Source organism: Penicillium psychrosexuale (genome assembly GCF_028828465.1).
Source record: "Penicillium psychrosexuale strain IBT 29551 chromosome Unknown utg000004l, whole genome shotgun sequence".
Taxonomy (NCBI): domain Eukaryota; kingdom Fungi; phylum Ascomycota; class Eurotiomycetes; order Eurotiales; family Aspergillaceae; genus Penicillium; species Penicillium psychrosexuale.
The window spans coordinates 3819976-3838719 of NW_026643189.1; the positions used below are offsets into that span (position 1 = coordinate 3819976).

At 47.4% G+C, this 18744-nt stretch overlaps 8 protein-coding genes across 8 annotated transcripts; 5 read left to right on the forward strand and 3 right to left on the reverse strand.

Moving 5' to 3' along the window:
• Positions 1 to 490: 490 nt before the first annotated feature.
• On the forward strand, positions 491 to 940 carry N7518_007314 (signal peptidase complex subunit 1; the record flags this gene model as incomplete). Its single annotated transcript, XM_057188241.1, has 3 exons — positions 491 to 538; positions 617 to 676; positions 743 to 940. The coding sequence occupies 3 exons, from the start codon at positions 491 to 493 to the stop codon at positions 938 to 940; spliced, it is 306 nt and encodes a 101-aa protein (XP_057039944.1).
• A 256-nt stretch (positions 941 to 1196) lies between these two features.
• Positions 1197 to 1732, reverse strand: N7518_007315 (SCF ubiquitin ligase complex subunit HRT1; the record flags this gene model as incomplete). The annotated part of the gene is made up of 4 exons (XM_057188242.1): positions 1197 to 1295; positions 1360 to 1430; positions 1492 to 1570; positions 1628 to 1732. The coding sequence occupies 4 exons, from the start codon at positions 1730 to 1732 to the stop codon at positions 1197 to 1199; spliced, it is 354 nt and encodes a 117-aa protein (XP_057039945.1).
• A 759-nt stretch (positions 1733 to 2491) lies between these two features.
• Positions 2492 to 3881, forward strand: N7518_007316 (uncharacterized protein; the record flags this gene model as incomplete). The annotated part of the gene is made up of 2 exons (XM_057188243.1): positions 2492 to 2982; positions 3032 to 3881. The coding sequence occupies 2 exons, from the start codon at positions 2492 to 2494 to the stop codon at positions 3879 to 3881; spliced, it is 1341 nt and encodes a 446-aa protein (XP_057039946.1).
• Positions 3882 to 6689: 2808 nt separating this feature from the next.
• Positions 6690 to 6976, reverse strand: N7518_007317 (uncharacterized protein; the record flags this gene model as incomplete). Its single annotated transcript, XM_057188244.1, has 2 exons — positions 6690 to 6750; positions 6801 to 6976. The coding sequence occupies 2 exons, from the start codon at positions 6974 to 6976 to the stop codon at positions 6690 to 6692; spliced, it is 237 nt and encodes a 78-aa protein (XP_057039947.1).
• A 4172-nt stretch (positions 6977 to 11148) lies between these two features.
• Positions 11149 to 12783, forward strand: N7518_007318 (SMI1/KNR4 family protein; the record flags this gene model as incomplete). Its single annotated transcript, XM_057188245.1, has 2 exons — positions 11149 to 11159; positions 11229 to 12783. 2 exons carry the CDS (start codon positions 11149 to 11151, stop codon positions 12781 to 12783), a joined length of 1566 nt encoding a protein of 521 aa, XP_057039948.1.
• Positions 12784 to 13414: 631 nt separating this feature from the next.
• Positions 13415 to 14110, reverse strand: N7518_007319 (thioredoxin domain-containing protein; the record flags this gene model as incomplete). The annotated part of the gene is made up of 1 exon (XM_057188246.1): positions 13415 to 14110. One exon carries the CDS (start codon positions 14108 to 14110, stop codon positions 13415 to 13417), a length of 696 nt encoding a protein of 231 aa, XP_057039949.1.
• Positions 14111 to 14890: 780 nt separating this feature from the next.
• gmtA (GDP-mannose transporter) lies at positions 14891 to 16194 on the forward strand (the record flags this gene model as incomplete). The annotated part of the gene is made up of 4 exons (XM_057188247.1): positions 14891 to 15127; positions 15186 to 15273; positions 15333 to 15704; positions 15761 to 16194. The coding sequence occupies 4 exons, from the start codon at positions 14891 to 14893 to the stop codon at positions 16192 to 16194; spliced, it is 1131 nt and encodes a 376-aa protein (XP_057039950.1).
• Positions 16195 to 17200: 1006 nt separating this feature from the next.
• Positions 17201 to 18656, forward strand: N7518_007321 (25S rRNA (uracil2634-N3)-methyltransferase; the record flags this gene model as incomplete). Its single annotated transcript, XM_057188248.1, has 2 exons — positions 17201 to 17426; positions 17668 to 18656. The coding sequence occupies 2 exons, from the start codon at positions 17201 to 17203 to the stop codon at positions 18654 to 18656; spliced, it is 1215 nt and encodes a 404-aa protein (XP_057039951.1).
• Positions 18657 to 18744: the final 88 nt, after the last annotated feature.

Below are 18744 nucleotides of genomic sequence, written 5' to 3' on the forward strand. Positions count from 1 at the left end.
CACCACATGGGCCATCAAGATCTCGTTTCACCGCTCCTTGCTTCTCGCATTGCAGGGTGCATGTGAGCCTTCCGACATGGCAAGTTGGATTCGGGTTAAGTTTGGATTTGCAGGGTCTTGTACACCGGTACACGACCGTAGGCCGAGTTTCTCGAGGCCAGGTTCCCACCAGCAGTGCTCCGGTGGTGGCTCTAGAGATAGATGGCAGATCATATCGAATGAAATCATGATCAACCACGTAATGATTCAAGATTAACATCGGGTCAATTTCTCAAGGAACAATCATTGGGTTCAAATTATGTTACAGCTTCGATCCGTATTTTGTGTACGTACTTTGACGAAGTGTCGTGCACTCCGTACGACTCGTACATTGTAGAGAGCAAGGCGGTCCGACATGGCAGAATACAAATGACACCATTGCGATAAGCCGCCCGGCATCGATCAAGGGATCCGGCCTGTTGACCTCGAATCTGATTAACTTGCTTCAATCATGGATGAATTACTCGCCCCTATTCAAGATGCCATTGAAGGCCAAATCGTACGCTCCGCCGCACCGCCCCTATTGCTATTGCTCTGCGCTTTTGGACAATCGAAGCTAACAAGATCTCGATAACAGGACTTCCACGGCCAACGTCTAGCAGACCTACTGTCGACCATCTTGCTGGTTATCTCAGGGGTATGTTGCACGAATATTGGGTCTTGTATTACCAGAGCGAGCTGACGATTGTTCTATCTGCTCCAGGCCGCCAGTTTCCTCGTCGGATACATCTACAAAGACATTCACCTTACGTTATGGACTGGCTTGGCGGGCACACTGTTCACAGCTTTCGTCGTTGTCCCGCCCTGGCCGGTATACAACCGTAACCCAGAGAAGTGGTTGGGTTCAACAAGCGCGAGGGCAACTCCGGGTATAACTGTGGACGGGGTGAAGGTGCAATAAGCTATTGAGAAATTGTCAAGCGTAATAATCATTGGATGGCAGCGCTTTCTTGTCTGCTACGGAATATGAGAATGGGAAACTATGGAGCTGGCTCGAGACATCAATCGTTCGAACGCCCGCCAATCCCTAGCCGTCGTAAAGATCCAGAAGCGTCTTTGAAAAAAAAAAAGTTCAAGTTATAGCCATTGCGCATGCGGCCATCAGCCAGAAATCGTGAATTGTATCGTGTAGTGTCTTTGAAACCCCTGGTCCCACTTTACCGGCCGTATTTCTGGAACTCCCAGTCTCGGTTGTCTAGGGGGCAGACCTGGCGGGTCTTGAGCCATCTGGATATACAGTGGAAGTGGAATGCGTGCTATAGAAATGGAGTAATTAGTTTATGATCACATGGTCGGATGGGGTGATGTGGAGGTCCTCACGTTGCAGATACCCCAGGCAACAGTGCACTCTTCTGTTGTTGATGATCCTTGGTTGGCCTGGCATTCGATGCCTGTTTCATCGGTCGGTCAGCTTGTAAGATAAGAGAGCGTCGGGGGGTAGTTTCAGCGTACACAAGTCCATGATGTGGTTTCGGCAAATGGCACAGTTGTCAACGACGATATCCCAAGCCCACAGGGCAACAGCGTTCCACTTGACAATAGCCAGTCAGTATCATGAGTCGCTGCAAACAGTAGATCTTTTGCGTACCTTCTTGACCTCGAACTTCTTCTTGTCGGCATTATCGGAGGCCTTGACCACGGCCTTGCCCTTGGAGGAGCCAGTAGCGGCTTCCTTCATCTCCACGTCGGCCATATTGAGATTCTCGTCGGAATTTGGATGGGGTCGGTTTGAAATGCTTGGCGCGAGACAACAGAAGCTAGCTGAGGTGGGGGGATCAGAACGGTGACTGACGTAAGTGAGGCTCCGATGCCCAGGTTAAAGCGGTGATTGAGCGGTGATTGTAGTGTAGAGCGTCGAGATGGAACGGACAAGGTCTGATTTTGGGGGAGTTAGAACAACAGATATCTCCAAGGGTACTCAATGCACAACGCGACAATGAGACCCTGTCCAGCAGTCAATAGTTCTGTTTGACTTGGTTTGTTCTTGAGATCGTGAAGCAGGTGGCGTCATTAGTCATCGAGATGGGATCGGAGTCCCCTCCTCGTTTGTCTGCATTCGATGGTCTTTCCCTTCAACCAACAACAATGATTCAATCTTCCTCTTCTTTACTTCTTTTTTCCTCTTTAGAGATGTCTCCAGTTGATCTTCGTTTTTGACCTTTGTCACACTCTCCGTTTCGTAGACAAGTTCTTTTAATAGACTGTCTATCTTTACCTTTGAGCGTCTGCTTTGACTCAACTTGCGACTCTTTCACTACCTCAGTTTGATACACGTCACTTTCTCTGCTTCCCCGGCGTTGCCATATTTAATATTGTCGACACCTGCTGAGCAGTGATCTGACTCATTTTGCTGCAATCTCCGCATCTTCTGCCTTTTACTGCTTCGTCATAGCGTTGCCTTTTCTCTTTACCTCTCTCTCCAGGCTGCCTATTTTTCAAGCCAACCGTCGACATGTCGACCCAATCTCCTCATCCACCGACCCCTAAAGGATCGCGCAACAACCGCCGTCCTCAGAAGAAGAATACAACCCCTCACGCCCAGAAACCGGCGCTCCTTTCTACTCCCCCATCATCCCCACCGCACAACATGAGCCCCGGGGTCATCCAGGTGGATTCTTTAACCAACTTCAACTCCTCGAAGAAGAAGCCAATGCGTTCAGGGAAGAAGCCCCGGGACAGCAAGGCTTCACCTGCGACATCTGGATACCATAGCAACGGGTATAACAGTGGTCCCCGATACACACCAACGCAACCTGCTGTCACCTCTCCTCAGCCAAAGCCGAGCGCAGCCTACGCGGGACCGACGTTCCATGCATCACCTGCACCATCTGCTTTACCCATTCCTAGCTTTTTCTCTAAGTCGGCTCCTGATCCCAATTTGGTCCCGCCCATCGAGACCGATAGTGACGATGCGGAGGTGGACCCCGAACTAGATGTGACTCCGTCCAAGCCTCGCAACCGCAGCAACCAATTCAAGGCTGAAGAGCCCAAGCCCTCCCCCTCTCGACTTTCTTTTCAAGGCTGCTGTGCAAGCCAGAGACCAGAAGTCCACGAGCAGCCCTGAGGTGAACAAGGTCCTTCAGTCCCCCCAGACCGAACCCAGGGCCTTGCGCCCTAATCCTGATGGCATGTTTGCATTTGAAATGGGAAACTCTGATTACACTCGCAACTTACACATTGGTCCTTCTTTCGCTCCTTCTTACCAAGATCGTATGAATGCGCTGCGACCGTCGAGTACCTCCCAGTCCTCTGACATGACTGAGGAGGAGCGACGAATCAAGACCGAGGAGCTGAAGCACCTGTTACTCAATCCACCCCCGCAGAAGCCGCCTTCCTCGGCTCATGCCTCTCACGATCATGCTAGATCCTTTGGGCCCCGTCCTTCCAATGTGCCTCCCTATGCCACTCCTTTGCGAACCACGTCTGGCCCTCAGTTGACCTTGTCTCATTCCTCATTCTCTAATCAACAGCTGCAACAGCAGCATATTCCTCAGAACACTGGACGTCCTCAGTATCAATACCCCACCCATTCTCACTCACCTCTGCGCCGTGAGGTTGACCTCGTCCCGCCTCCTTCGATGCCTCCATATCGTGGCCCGGTCTCAAACCGCGCCTCGAACGGAGGTTCCCCGGCGCCGTATGGTAATCCGTACATGGCAACCTCCCAGGATCAGCGGTCTGGATATGCTTCCCCCCAACCAAGCCACGCGGCGTCTCCATTTCATATGCCGGTCAGCTCACCGTCTCCTCGTGTGGTAGACACCAGGCAAATCGAGAATGACATTCGTCGAGTTCTGAAGCTCGATACCTCGGGACCTCCGGTCACTCGAAGCTTCGCATAGCTCCACAATCGCCCTTCTGCCATGACGATCTTCTCTATATGATATTGTCTGTCCTCTCCTTTTGTTGAATGAATGGCCTGTTTCTTCTCTTTGGTTTCCTTATTTAACTGGCATTCAGTTTGATCTACTCTGTTTCCTCTTGCATTCTGTTCATACGGGCATCCTCGACTGGTCTCGGGTCCCTCGGTTGGTTTATTCTAGTCTTCCTTTCCCGCGACAGGGTGCTCATTGTTCTTTCCATACGTCTCTTGCGGCAATATTCGCAATGTTCACCATGATGATAATGCACGGCACTGGCTGCTTGGTAAATTGATGAGGTGGTTTATACCTTTTCTCCATCGTTCGGCGTCGTGGTTTTTCCGAAATGTGGTGGCGCGCCTGGTTTTGGCTTGGGGCATGGAGGGATGCTAACAAATGCATGATTCTGCTGTTCTTTGTTTTTCCTTTTTTTTCACCTTGTTTATCCTTGTTATTTTGGGTTTTTTCGCTGTTCAACTCTTCTATTCTTTTGTTTGGTCGAAGTAGCGGTCAACCTCGGTCAGCCTTTCAACACTGACCTAGGGCTGATCTGGCACTTCGTACCTTGGTGTATCCTCGCCACTCGTTTCAGGGGGATTGCATTTTTCTGGATATCTGACTAGTCCACATCGGTGTGCTTTTGTGCTCGTCACTCAATCTGATAATTATCACTGGTCAGGTTTTGGTTCCGATTATGGAGTGCAAGTAGTCGTACATGGTAGTAGTCTAGTAGATCTGACGCCATGGATATTCTTGTAGATTAGATATCTCAGCCCTGTTTGGTTATATGCATACTAGGACAATATTAGAATCGTAAGACCATACCGGATTTTCCATCTCTAACTATACCATGTCGATGCTATACCGTGAAAACCACTATGTTTGTAGTACTATAATAGTGCGTGAAAGCAAGTGGGTATACTTCCGAATTGCTGACACTGTAATATATAGTACATATAACTAACGACCGTTTACCTTTATGGTACCGTGGACGGACTCCGTGTGTACCTACACATGATAAGCCTCGCTGAATTCGGTATAGCGCCGGGAATCACTTTGTACATACTTGGTTGGTTCTTGCCAAGACGCCAAGACATTGTAGATAAACCACTACCCAAAACAGTATCTCCTGCATGTAAATATATCAGGGAACTCTAGATCTTTCAGGAGGGTCTAGCGTTACCGACTGGGCAGACAAATCACCGAGATGAATAAGCATAATATTCGCATCAAAAGTTAGATCTCGGGAGGCATGCTGTCATCTTCATCATCCTTATACGGCCAGTTTCGACAACAAATCTCCCGCTCGTCCACTTCTGCTTGCCGTAGCATTTCCATACGAAACTGCCGATTGCCCTCCACCGCTCTCTCCAAGTTATCTGGCTCGGTCCTACCTTCCAGATCTATACCGAGGTATTCTCTTATCTGGGACAGCAGCTGTTCAGACTCATTCCATTCTTGCGATTCCGCTATGGCAGCCTCTTGTTCTTTATTACTGAATATAACTAGGCATACGGCCGAGGAGATAATACTCCATACCGATAGAGTCGTGATACCTACTAACGCAGCACATAAGTTAATTATATCTGTGTCCCAGGGATACCCTATCTAACGAAGGAGATACTGTCGTATTCTGAGATAAGGAAGTCTTAATAGATCCATATATTTAGTATTGCGTATATCTATCGCGGCCGTATAGTAGAGATTGGCCTCTTCTAGGTAAAAGACGGTTCTGTATTATCTCTGTTATTCGATTCCTATCTTACCGAAATTATTAGAAAGAGATAGAATATATATACTCTGAGGTTGGGAGGAATTGTACAGTGTACTTATAGAATACGGGATAGCCCACTTGTATAAAGCGGGGGAATATCATGGCATCCTGCCAATCGATAATACTAATGATTTTGGTTGATCTAGGTACTAATAAAATGTTACTTAGACTTAGATCGGGGTATCTTAGCGTCGGAACGCTATAAGGAGAGTCCGGTAGAATTATATAAGGTACTAAATACTAATTCTAGGAATTATGAAAGTAACGAGGTATGCTCGGAGGGAAAGATATTATGGTTAGTCGGTAAAATAAATGTCTGACGAGGCTGAGCTTTAGTATAGCACTAAATGATAGCTATATCTCGGCGAGCTGTAGATGTAATACAGTCCTTAGATAAAAGCCCTAATAATAATTAGTCCCGGCTATAGGGGTTTTTTTCTAAAAAAAAACTAAGAATAGAGGGGAAAGTAAGGATATATAGGGTCCACAGTCAACTTCCGTTTTACTTCGTTCGCTATGCTAAAACTGCCGAGCAGACATAGGGCCGATATAGAAATCCTCTACAATTAGTATCTAGGTTTCCCCGTTAAGGTCCTTTTTGTGATATAAGTTTCTATATACAGGAAAATGGAAATCAAAAATCTTCCTCTCTGTATCTGCGATTATATTATGACATCTTTTATCTTATCGGAAGTAAAAGATAACCACTGTGAAGAAAGGCTCTCTCCCTTCACTCACTCCATTAGAATATACTCTGCTCCAATAGGATTGTCCGGTGATATTAAATATACTAAGACCTCCGGTACCGGAAGTTTGAGGATAACTTATAAAAAGTTCATAGTAGCAACCTTACTAGCAGTTATATATCGAGGAGACCCGGCAATAGGAGTCGGAATTTATACAATCACTTCACAGTCATTATTTGCCTATAGAAGAAACACTTTATTAAAGCCTCCCTCTACAAACTTAGTAATATTAGGGCAATACCCTTATTGTACCTCTTTACCGGCGATCCGTTAGAGCTCTGTTGGTCGAAACTTGACGTATCGTTCGTTCAAACGGTCGGTCTCGTTGAATCTAGCTAAAACTCAGTAACTATGGTCAAAGCAATATTAGGCTTCACCTACATCCATCGTCGTGATATATTTCGGAAAAAATCTTCACAAAATGCTGGTGGACTAGTGGACAAATGATGGCAGGAGTAAACAGAAGCAGGCTGCCTGGAATAGACCACCGGTTTCCTCAAACGGGGAGCGGATGATATACTTCTAGTAATGGCGAATCTCTGGCAAACATTAAGCATTATTCAAGAACAATAGTAGAATATAAACATCAAGTCCGAAAGATGTTGCCCGGCGCAGGTTCATGAGTTGACGAAGGAGCTAGGAATAGATGAGGTAAGCTCCTTGCCGCTAGTTAAACATGATGTACCTTTTGTATAGAAATCCCATATAAAAGGTACCTAATTTCTTGGAATTTCCGTATTCAGGGACGGACCCATACCTGATACTATGGACTACTAAGCCTATTTCGACAAAGTACTAATGATATATGTTTCGGAGCATCCATCTTGCCCTTCAAACAATCTCACATTTCCATCTAGCATCGCTGCCTCTTAGTACACCGACCTTTGATGAACCGCTGTGCAAAAGATGGTGCCTTTATACCTTCAGCTCTAAAGTCGCTACCGTGACCTAGAGGAGATTCGTCAATCCCTTTGGAACTTCGACGGCGATGTTCTCACTTATGAGATGGTTGAGCATCTAAGTATCAATTTTCATCACTTAGATATTGATACCGGTGCGACATCCGATTTAGTGACTCCTTACTTCCTTCCACGATCATCATTTCCTAGTTGTCGTGACATGAGTGGGGATCTCAAGGAATGGATGTTTGACGCGGGACAAGACCGGGCCACTTACGGGGAAAGTTTGAACCCACCTATCCTACCGAGATTCTTTCCATCGGCCCTACGTTTAACACATGATAATTACGCTTGTGGGATGAGTAAAGATTTAGAGCGCCTTATCTCCGATTCGAAGTAAGTTGATCAACACCGCTCTAGGGCTATCTACTAATAACTAACAACTAATGTACAATTCCAGAATTACACACCATGGTTGGATGAGAGACAGGTGAGTGTCCTTTGCTATACGCTTCAAAAACAATAGAAATTATATACTAAAAACAAGTTAAGAGCCTTTGATAGTGAAGAGGTGACAGGGCGTCGTCATCATTTTAGACGCACAGTCAGATATACGACCGATATCGAGGAGAAGAAAGGAGTTCCCTTCCTTGACCATCATGTTCCATCATCACAGTCTCCGAGTCATTGCATGACTGATGTTACCGTCGTTAAATGCCATAAGGGACTACCTTCAATCAATGAAGTCTCAGCAGTGGTCGAGGAAATCCTAGATGGAATGAGGGCACAAAGGAATGAATTACGAAGCATAACGGATGGGCAAAGCCTGACAACGTTTCATCATATATTACCGGTTTGCAGCGTTCATATCCATTCGACAAACAAAATCACTAATCATAGGTTTTAGAGAATGGTCCGAGCATATGATTTGTATGGGCATTGCCGCCTACTCTATGCTTATTTTGATGGTAGGTTGAGGGTTCGGTTTACCGAGGTCGTAGATTTTACACCATTCGCAGTCGAGCCCCCACCTGAGAAAAACTACTTTGACATCATCGACTTGCCTAAATACTATGACACGATTGATAAAATGATAAAATGGGCGGGGCCAGTTGTACAAGGAGATACTAGCAAAAGGAGGCTTGAAGATTGTCAAAACCTGTTGGATCATCCCATTAATGCTTGATTGTTCAAGCTTATTTGCTTGCAGACTGAGCAGTTTGCTTATTAGCCTCGAGGGTATAAATACCCTTTTGCTGGATTTAATGGATCATGATTCTTCCTTCTCTTTCTCTCCGCTGTTGCTAGTAGCCAGATCAGAACTCATCGTCTAACTTTTAGCTTTCTCAAGTATCCAACTTGTGAAATTTCTTAATTTCATAGCTTAGCTTCTTCAATCTCCAATCTATCTCTCACATTAAATCAGTGGACATAGGGTCGCTGTTCGCATCTTGGGCTTCTAACATCTCTTCATCTTTTCGCGTGTCCGAAGCGTTTACAGGTGGTTTACGGCTCCTAGTGAAGGAGTATCGTCAGACTCATTTAGTCTCTCTTTATCCCGGCGAATTGTGAAGTGGAGGCTGCGAATGGTTAAAAATGGACCAAGATTGAACCTGTTCCAATCCCAATCCTTGGGCTTAGTTCCACCATAATCTTCGATGTCGGTACAGTATGACATGAACTGACGGAACTGCAGACAGTAACCCATGGCCTTTTTTCTCACGTCTGGTGGGAGTTCGAGCATTTCACCCTCAGACTGGTCTACCAGATCTTCCACAGATAGATGCTTCCAAAGGATTCTCGCCGTAAGAAAGTGGCCCAGCTGGAATTTTGATCCAGAGCCCCATCAGCCAAGCTGCCGATACGGGGTCGGGTTGAGTGTCTTTTGGCCAAGTTGCTTTTCCAATTTCGATAGATTTTGCAATGGCACACCATTCGAACAGGCGTCGGGGAAGGTCGACAATCTCCTCCCATCGATTTGGCTCAATGACTGTTATTCAGTATGATTAGATTTGGAACTTATAAGTCAATAATATGAGCTTACGGCTTGACCCAGACATTGTGTCGTGAAGTATCCAACTGACACGAGGAGCGTAATCATATCGGACTTTCGCAAGGTGTGTGTATGCCGAAGAAGTATAGCCAGGTAAGTCCGAGCTCGGGGAAGGTTGCACGAGAAGACAACGCTCTCCTAAGAGAGGTGATTTGATCGAAAGGGTAAACCAAGCCCGGCTGGTGTGGGGGTTAGGGGGCTGGGAAGATGAGAGGCGAGTTGGGGGATAGGAACAGAAAAATTGGCAAATCCAGAGGCTAATGGAAAACATGCACTAGTATCGTGACTATGAATGAGATGCTCACTCAGGGCTCACTCAGGACTCACTTCGGGCTCACGATGATATTGGCGTGGGCTCTAAATACTGGTTGTTGTGAAGATGAGAACTTGGTATAAGTGTTGACCGGTGTTCCCTAAGCTACTGTTCGATGTTCCACCGGCCGAAGAGCCTCTACTCATATTCGGAGGTATAGGAGTATAGGAGGGATAGTATCATCGGGTATAAAGATATACTCCGTACTCCGTATAGAGCTAAGGGAATAACAAAGGGTCAACGACTACAACATACTATGTGCCTGAATGCCAAGACCTAGATTGCACAAGCCCTGAACTAGCCACATCGTTTGAAACGAATCAAAATTGGCAGGTTTCCTAATTCCGATGTGGAGTCTAGCCTATGAGAAGTTGAACCCAGTGCGGATCCTAATATCCCCCAGGGTTCTTCCTATGGATATTTTAATTCAATAAGAGGGATCTACATCGTGGTATCACTGAATAGTTTCACAGGCTTAATATGTTAAAGTATCCTATATTGTACATTGTACATTCGTATATAATAGTTCATTTTTTTTTTTGGAACGTGGACTCTTCCCCCTATTGTCAACCCTAACGACTCCTATTCGTCAGCCACATTTGTTTTCCCCGAGATCCACCCAGCCGCGACTAATTTTATATCAATTTCGCCCTCGGCTGTATTCCGTGGTTTCTTAGGGGGCAGTCAAGGGAAGCCGAACTCGGCACTCCGAACTCTCCTATTCTGTGTTCCTATTTCTGTATATGTACTCCGCTTCTTTTGCCCAACCTTGCCCACACATATCAGACGGGAGTTGGGGATCTCTAATTTCCATTGCTTTGGCCGTCCGTAAGGGCTCGGACAATGGCATTCAGATACAGACTGCCCACGTGTAATTGTATCCTGCCTGGAAGGCATGTATTGAAGACTGAATGCAGTAAAGTACTAAAACACACATACTTGGCAAGATACCCCATTATTGTTGCATTCAAAAGCTTATGATGGATTATCGACATCATATCAAAAGGATCTACATACCACAGCGTCGAGGCTTCGCTGGATGCGGCCAGGGGTTTGGTGGAATAGAGTCATATCATAACAACTGAAGCAAAGGACTCAGTAAGTATATTGAGATTGAAAGGAGATCCTATCTATTATTCCAAGGCTTTTTTTGTGACCCTTGTGTTTCCAAGAAAAATAAAAAGAGAAACATAAATAATCTCCATATCTTCCCCCCTCCACCTTTTCTCCTTCCTTACCTAATTCAGGATTCTGGACTTCCCTTGCCCCTACCACATCTTCACATCTTCACTTTTTCAACATCTTCTTTCTCCCTTCTCTCAGCGTTCTCTCTTTGAAGTTTGAATTCTCTATTGATTATTCCCGCGTCGGGACACGTTCTTCCCGTCTCCAATGACCGCTCTCGCGACCTAAATACCGGTTTTAACCCCCCTGCGCCCTGTTTTTTTCCCCTACTGTGACACCATGGCGAATATGTTAGTCTACCTTTGGATGTCTAGACTCTAGACACCCTTCGAAGGTTTATGTTTACTGACATGATGCAGGTTGAACTCGACATGGCGGTCCTTTTGGCATACCATGACCTCCTATGACCGGCATGCCTCCCACGACTCCCCCTACCGTACCGGGGGACACGTCCCTCTCAGCCAAAGTCGCCACGAGCCGCTCACATCTGTCGCAACTAGCGCAATCGAGTCTCGCCCAGATCTCTCCAACCCCTATGATGACGAGCCCACAAAAGGATCTGCAAGGGCACAAGCATCCGAATGGAATGGCTCCGATGACTTGGGCTCCCCCACCCATCCCTACTCACCAGGGATGAGATCCGTCGCATCTCAGAAGAGACGATCGAACGACCAAGGTGAGGGTGCACCGGAGATTCAGATGCAAAGTTTCCACGACGGAGCACCACCGCCGCCACCGGTCGCTCACTCCTGGAGGAAGATCGAGCGCTGGTTAGAACACAATTATGAGGAACTCCTTGATCAGCTCGGTGAAGGATGTACCCAAAACGATATTAACGAATTGGAGCACGAACTCGACTGCAGTCTGCCATTGGAGGTGCGGGAATCGTTAATGGTCCATGACGGTCAAGAACGTGGCGGCCTACCCACCGGTGTCATCTTCAGCGCTATGCTACTCGACTGCGAGGAGATCGTTCAGGAATGGCGGAACTGGAGAAAGGTCAACGACGAATATCTCAGCAACGCAACTATACCACCCGCACCCAGCTCTGCAGCAAGCTCCTCCGCGGCCGGTCCGTCTCAGCAACCCTCATCCACAATGTGGCAATCAGAACTGCTCGACCGTCAGGACTCCCAGCCTCCTGGTGCAGTTCAGAAGGCCTACTCACATCCCGCTTGGATTCCCCTCGCCCGTGATTGGGGCGGCAACAACCTGGCCATTGATCTGGCACCCGGCCCCGCTGGAAAATGGGGCCAGGTGATTATTTTCGGCCGGGATTACGACTGCAAATACGTGGTTGCCCGGTCGTGGTCTAGCTTCCTCGCGACTCTCGCCGACGATCTGTGCAGCGGCGACGTCATTGTTGACGAGGAGACGAATGAGCTGAAGTTGAAGCAATTCAAGACCCAAAATGTGGAGCCCCCATACCTGGATATCCTGCGCTGGAGGACTGATCAGAAGTATGGCCGCCGTGTACCTCGCCGGAAGGGCCCCGTACCCAATGGTCTGGGTGTGAGCGCTTCAGGCAATCGGTCCAGCAGTCGCGAGTCCCCCTACGGCAGCCCCACGCGCGCCGAAGAACGCGGCCGCTCGCCGCACCGTTTCTCCAAGGGTGGAAATTCCCAGAGCCCCAAGACGCCATTCGGCGTGTCGAGCCCTCTTGCACGCGTGACTGAGGAGACCACAAGTCCCGTTGTCACTGCAGGACCCACAATCTCCGAAGACACCAAGGAAAACAAAGAACCTCAGACTGAAGATCTCATGGAGATTGTAACCCCGCAAATCTCCAATAAGGAGAACGAAGGGTTCTCCAAGCCCAAAGAACTTAAGGAATCCGAGAAAACCGACTCCGCGGAGTCCTCAACCGCCATTGAGTCGGAGATCCTTGGCGAAATGAAGAACGTGGCTATTTAGAATAAGCCTTGCTTTTTGAGTCCGGCCAGTTCCGGTTTCTCTCGAGTCTAGGTTTTTCAAGGGCACCCGGCATTCAATGTGCAACTTATGGATGCGCGACAACGTTCTGCTTTTGCGTCTGTTTCTACTTCTGCTTCTATGTATAGAATTCCCCCCTGTTCTTCTTCTGGCCTCGGTTCCACGGCATTTGTTGTAACTCTAGGGTGCTGTTTTGCTCCATTTCTGCTTTTTTCTTTTCTTTTTGGTTTTCCTTTGCCGTCGAGATGGCTCTGTGTTTACGGTCTTTGATATTTTTTTGCCTGTAATTCTATGACGACAGTCTGCCTTGGGCCTTTCGTGTCTCGCTCCAATCCCATTTACTTTGATTATTCAATCTTAATCTCAAGTTGCCCAAGACTTACTCCCGTGGCATATGCTGTACACATAGTGCCAGTTGAGGCTTTCAAGGTGCCAGGTGGTTACTTTACAGCTCGTATAAGTCTCGGTATATGGATATATGGCATGGGTATGCTACTAAACATCCAACTATGAACATAAATCTGGGTCATCAATCCATTAATATACAGAAATCATGAATGAACATTCCAATATCCGGGTATAACCTTCAAGAAACAAGATCCTTAATCGACTACTAATCCCAGTCGTCATCGTCGTCGTCACCTCGGTTTCTCACATTGGGGTTAGAGTCCCGAATCCCACGTCTCCCCTTCTTCCTCCCAAATCCTCTCCCACCAGCACCGTTATCACTATCCTCCTCCTCCCTCACATCCTCGTCCTCCTCCCCACCCCCAATCTTCGCCGCCAAAAGAATGCCCTTAAAGACCAACCTCTTCTCCAAGACTTTCACATCAAACCCTTCAACCCCATCAAAGCCCCTGGCATCAAGTCCCTCAAACCCAACAATCCGATCGACCCCAACTCCATCCTTAAACCCAATAACACAAGGCAACACCTTGATCCCCAGTTTCTGCGCAATAAACGGCGTGTTACGCACATCCACCCGCGCAAACGAGACCTCGTAGTGCACATTCGCCAGCTCGCCAAGCCTCATATCCATAACTGCGCACCGCGCAAAATCAGGGTGCGCAAAGTGCACCAGACACCTGCTCGTGCGCGTCGTGAAGTCTAGCACGGACTGGTCCGACGAGAGTGTTGGGTAGACTTCGTTTTGGATGAGGCCTGTGTTGCCGCTTGTTGCCCGTGCGGAGTGGTTGTTTTTTGTGGCTGCGAGCTCGGCGTTTAGTTGGTGGATGCGTTGGTCGCGGTAGAGGGTGTCATCTTCGTTTTCGAGGGCGGCGAAGAGGGCTTCGTCGTCTGAGTCGGGCATTTTGGGGGAAAGTGCGGGGGGTGGTTTGGGGATTTGGTTGTTTTTTTTGTTGTTTTGGTGGGTTTGGGGCGACTCTTCTGTTTGGTTTGGTTTTTGAGTTCAATGTCCTAATGTGAAGGTATGGATTGGGATTTTGAGGGGAGTGTGTGGTTAGGACAGTTGAGGTTGGAAGGTCGGGAGCAGCTCCACTGGTATATGGGCTCGGTACGGACGCGTGAACAGTTTTATAAATTTTATATATTTGTTCTCGGGGCTTTTATAGTCTGCGATTAGGATGAGGTACCTATTTCATTAATTCTTGTCCTTTAGTTAGTGGACCAATTTCTGTATATTCTTTAGGACGTTATACTTTATGCACGTAGCCATAATATGTATGTAAGTCCAAAAGTACAACTGCCAACTACGTAGTTAGATCGTATATCATGTAATTGACATAATTGAGCGTTTTCAATCCCTAACTATCAGTATCAATAGACTACCAATGTACTCGTACTCCGTATGTTCTAATGCAATAGTACATCTAGTTATCGGTCTATAAATAAAATCCTGAGTCAGCAGCCCCTAACGCCTTGCTTAGGTAAGGACGTGTCTGTTTCCGGCCGCGAATTCTGAACCTCCTTTGGCCTTTTTTTCTTTGGTCACCTCCTCGAACAACTCCTTTTGTTCCTCGACTCCCCTAGCTATATTCTGGGTGCTATCTGTCATTTCAGTTCCTTCCTCTTTCAAGAAACAGCCGATAACACTTTTTCCCGCCCCCCTATTTGCGACCATTCACTCAACATGGCTGAAGGCAAGAAATCCGACGACTACACCGTCGACATGAACAAGATCGATCAAGGGAAGGAGTTCGAGGCTGCGCCGCCGACTCCCTCGCCGCGCGCCAATCCCGCCATAACCAACAACCCCGCTTTTCCCGTTTTGGCATACTGTGGTTCGTCAATTATGATGACCGTGATGAACAAGTATGTTCTGTCGGGCTTGGACTTCAATCTGAACTTCCTCTTGCTCTGTATCCAGGTATGTGGTGGATTGGATCTAGCAATCTTGATCCGAGGCGAATTGCTAATATCAACAGTCTTTGGTCTGCATTGCGGCAATTCAAACATGCAAGTCTATGGGTCTTATCACCTACCGTGATTTTAACTCCGATGAGGCCAAAAAGTGTATGGACTCCGATTATCGCAAGCTAAGAGATATCGCAGCTGACAAGATTCCATATTAGGGTTCCCGATTACGCTCCTGCTGATCGGCATGATCTACACTGGTTCCAAGGCCCTTCAGTTCCTCTCAATCCCAGTCTACACCATCTTCAAGAACTTGACCATTATCCTGATTGCCTATGGAGAGGTTCTCTGGTTTGGTGGCTCGGTCACTAACCTTACTCTGTTCTCCTTCGGTCTGATGGTTGTCAGTTCGCTCATTGCCGCCTGGGCTGATATCAAGCATGCCGTGGAGAGCACCGGTGACACCTCTAGCAAGGTCTCCACCCTGAACGCCGGATACGTTTGGATGTTGATCAACTGCCTGTGCACCTCTTCCTATGTCCTGGGCATGCGCAAGCGCATCAAGTTGACCAACTTCAAGGATTTCGACAGTATGTGATTCTTCTACGCTTGTTTCAAATGTTTGCTAACATGACCTTTTCTCCAGCCATGTTCTACAACAACCTCCTTTCTATCCCCGTCTTGATCGTTCTTACCCTGCTTGTCGAGGACTGGTCATCCGCCAACCTCGCCCGCAACTTCCCCGAGGCCAACCGTGAGGGTATCTTCTTCGCCATGGTTCTGTCCGGTGCTTCCTCTGTCTTCATCTCTTACACATCCGCATGGTGTGTCCGCACTACCTCCTCCACCACATACTCTATGGTTGGCGCTCTCAACAAGCTGCCTATCGCCGTGTCCGGTCTCGTCTTCTTCGATGCGCCAGTTACCTTCCCCAGTGTTTCCGCCATCGCTGTTGGCTTCGTCAGCGGTATTGTCTACGCCGTGGCCAAGATCAAGCAGAACTCTAAGCCCCGTACCGGTGTTCTCCCCACTCCAGTCAGTGCCAGCAGCCAGAGCATGAGAGACTCCCTGCGCTCCTAAGGCTTGGAATGGCAATATGCATCTGACTGGTCAGTGTGTATACAAAAAGTCAACCGCGTCCACGGTGCTCCTTTGCATGTGACATTATGATTCACGTTTCATTGCAGCCAAATTCAAGGGTGTTTTCTGGTCTGATTGGGAAATCCTGCGATCACTTTGGTCGGTGTTGGTGTTTGATTCCTTTTTCTCTCTTCTTTTCTGTTATTCTCTCCTCCCCGAAGGAAAACAGACCCCTTTTTGCGGTTTCCCCTGACCCCCTGCTCTTGGTCTACAGTATGATTTAATTCTAACCTTGTTTTGACATGCGGTCATAGCATCCATCCTTGCCTGTCTTGTTCAATGTATATAGCTATGCCGTGCTCTGTTTTTTTTTTAATAGAACGTTTTTCTATAACTAATATGACTTATTCCTCCGGTTATTTTCTTCTATGTTCCATGATCTTGTACTTAGAAGTTGCCGGATAGGTCTGTGCATGGGGTTGATATAATGAGTCGTTTAGCCTCACTTGACCATCTCTTCCTTTTGTTTCATTCGAATCTATCTCACACTTAGAATGCCGTACATTTATATTACCTGAAGGTACAAAAATTAGATCCCGTCAGTCATTCGGTCCGATCTGAGGTCGAAAAATATGGTAGTGGCGTTCTGCCCTACTACATTGACTCTCACGTGACATCCCTCACCAACTATCTATATCACGTGATATATACCGTTACCTTGGGTTATTTCCAGTAGTATGCTTTAATTCAGGTAGCTCCTAGAGAGAAGTAATGCAAACCAACTTTTCAGAAGTAGGATGGACTAAAATAACAAAATCAAACCAAAGGGCGGTAGAATATTGAAGTTAAGTTGAGGACGTTATATACTTCGGATATTTGATTATCCGGGGCGCTTTTCTTCTGCATCATCTTCCTGTCGCAGACACAGGTGACAGCTCCGTATTTGTTTCATACAAGTTCATATAACTTTCTTTTGAAAGTGAACTTTTTTTCTTCAACTTCAGTCATGCCTCGCAATAACAAGAAAGTCAAAAATGCCCCTCCGTCGCGCGCTCGCGGACCAGGCAAACCATCTGGCCCGTCGTCCAACCCTGCCAAGGGACAGCAGCATGGCAATGGACAAAAGCAAGGAAGTGGTAATGCCAACCCACCTAAGAAAGCCTCTATGCAGGCGAACCAGAGACCTATCGTGCCGTTTTTAAGGAAGGATCGAATCCTCCTTATTGGTGAAGGTGAGCTTTTCTTCTGTTTTAGTTGACATGATTGCGCTGCGTTCTTCATTCTATGCAAGAATTTCGTTGCAATTAAGCTATATATGTATATTTTCCCATGGAGTCTATACCCAGAGCAGTTTTACTGTGATATACGAGATTGGAACCAATATGCATTCCTGTATAAGAACAAGATCATGCAACACGCTTCAACACCGATTTATCTATTACACCTGGAAACATAAATTCTAACAGCAACCAGGTGACTTCTCATTTGCCCGTTCTCTTGCAAAACAATACAAGTGCCGCAACCTATGCGCCACATGCTACGATTCCAAAGAAGTACTATACAACAAGTACCCGCAAGCTCCTCAGAACGTCTCAGATATCCTGAGCGCATCAGCAAAGTCAAAACCAGCAAGCAACGAGACCGAAAACCAGCCAGAAGAAAGCAAATCCGAAGACCAGGACTCAACCAACCCCAACCCCAATCCCAATCCCAACCAGCAAACCCCCAAAGTCTTCTTCTCGGTGGACGCGCGCAAACTCGGCGCTCCGGCAGGCGGCGGCAAGGAAATCCGCACAGGATTCGCACGCCGCGAGCGCAAGAGACCAGCCTGGTACCAGAAAGACGAGCCAGCAGGACCACTGTACCAGCCCGGTGGGGCGTGGGATGTGATCTGCTTCAATTTCCCGCATGTGGGTGGGCTTTCTACGGATGTGAACCGACAGGTTCGTTCGAATCAGGAGCTGCTGGTTGCATTCTTTAAGGCGTGTATACCGCTTGTTTCGAAGCCGCCGCCGCTTATGGATGCTGATGATGATGAGTGGGTGTATGCAGATGGAGAGGAGAGTGAAGAGGAAGATGAGGATGAGGATGAGGAAGGCGGAGAGGGCCAGGAGCTGGGAAAAGATGATGATACTACCGGGAAGGGATTCCGGACTGGGCCTGGTCAGATCCTTGTTACTCTGTTCGAGGGTGAGCCATATACGCTTTGGAATATTAGGGATTTGGCGAGGCATGCGGGGCTGGTTGTTGTGACTAGTTTCCGGTTTCCTTGGACTTCTTATGAGGGCTATTCTCATGCGAGAACGGTAGGGCATATCGAAGGAAAGGATGGGGAGCGCGGCGGATGGAAGGGAGAGGATCGGGAGGCTCGGATGTATGTCTTTGAAGTGAAGCAGAAGGAGCCGGTCAAGAAGGGAGGGAAGAAGAGAAGCCGCGATGATGATTCTAGTGATAGCGAGTAACTAGGGGTAATATCATGTTTCAAATCAATAAAAAAACTACAAGAAAATATATGTAAGTAAGTTGTAGTATCTCGTTTCATCCTTGGTA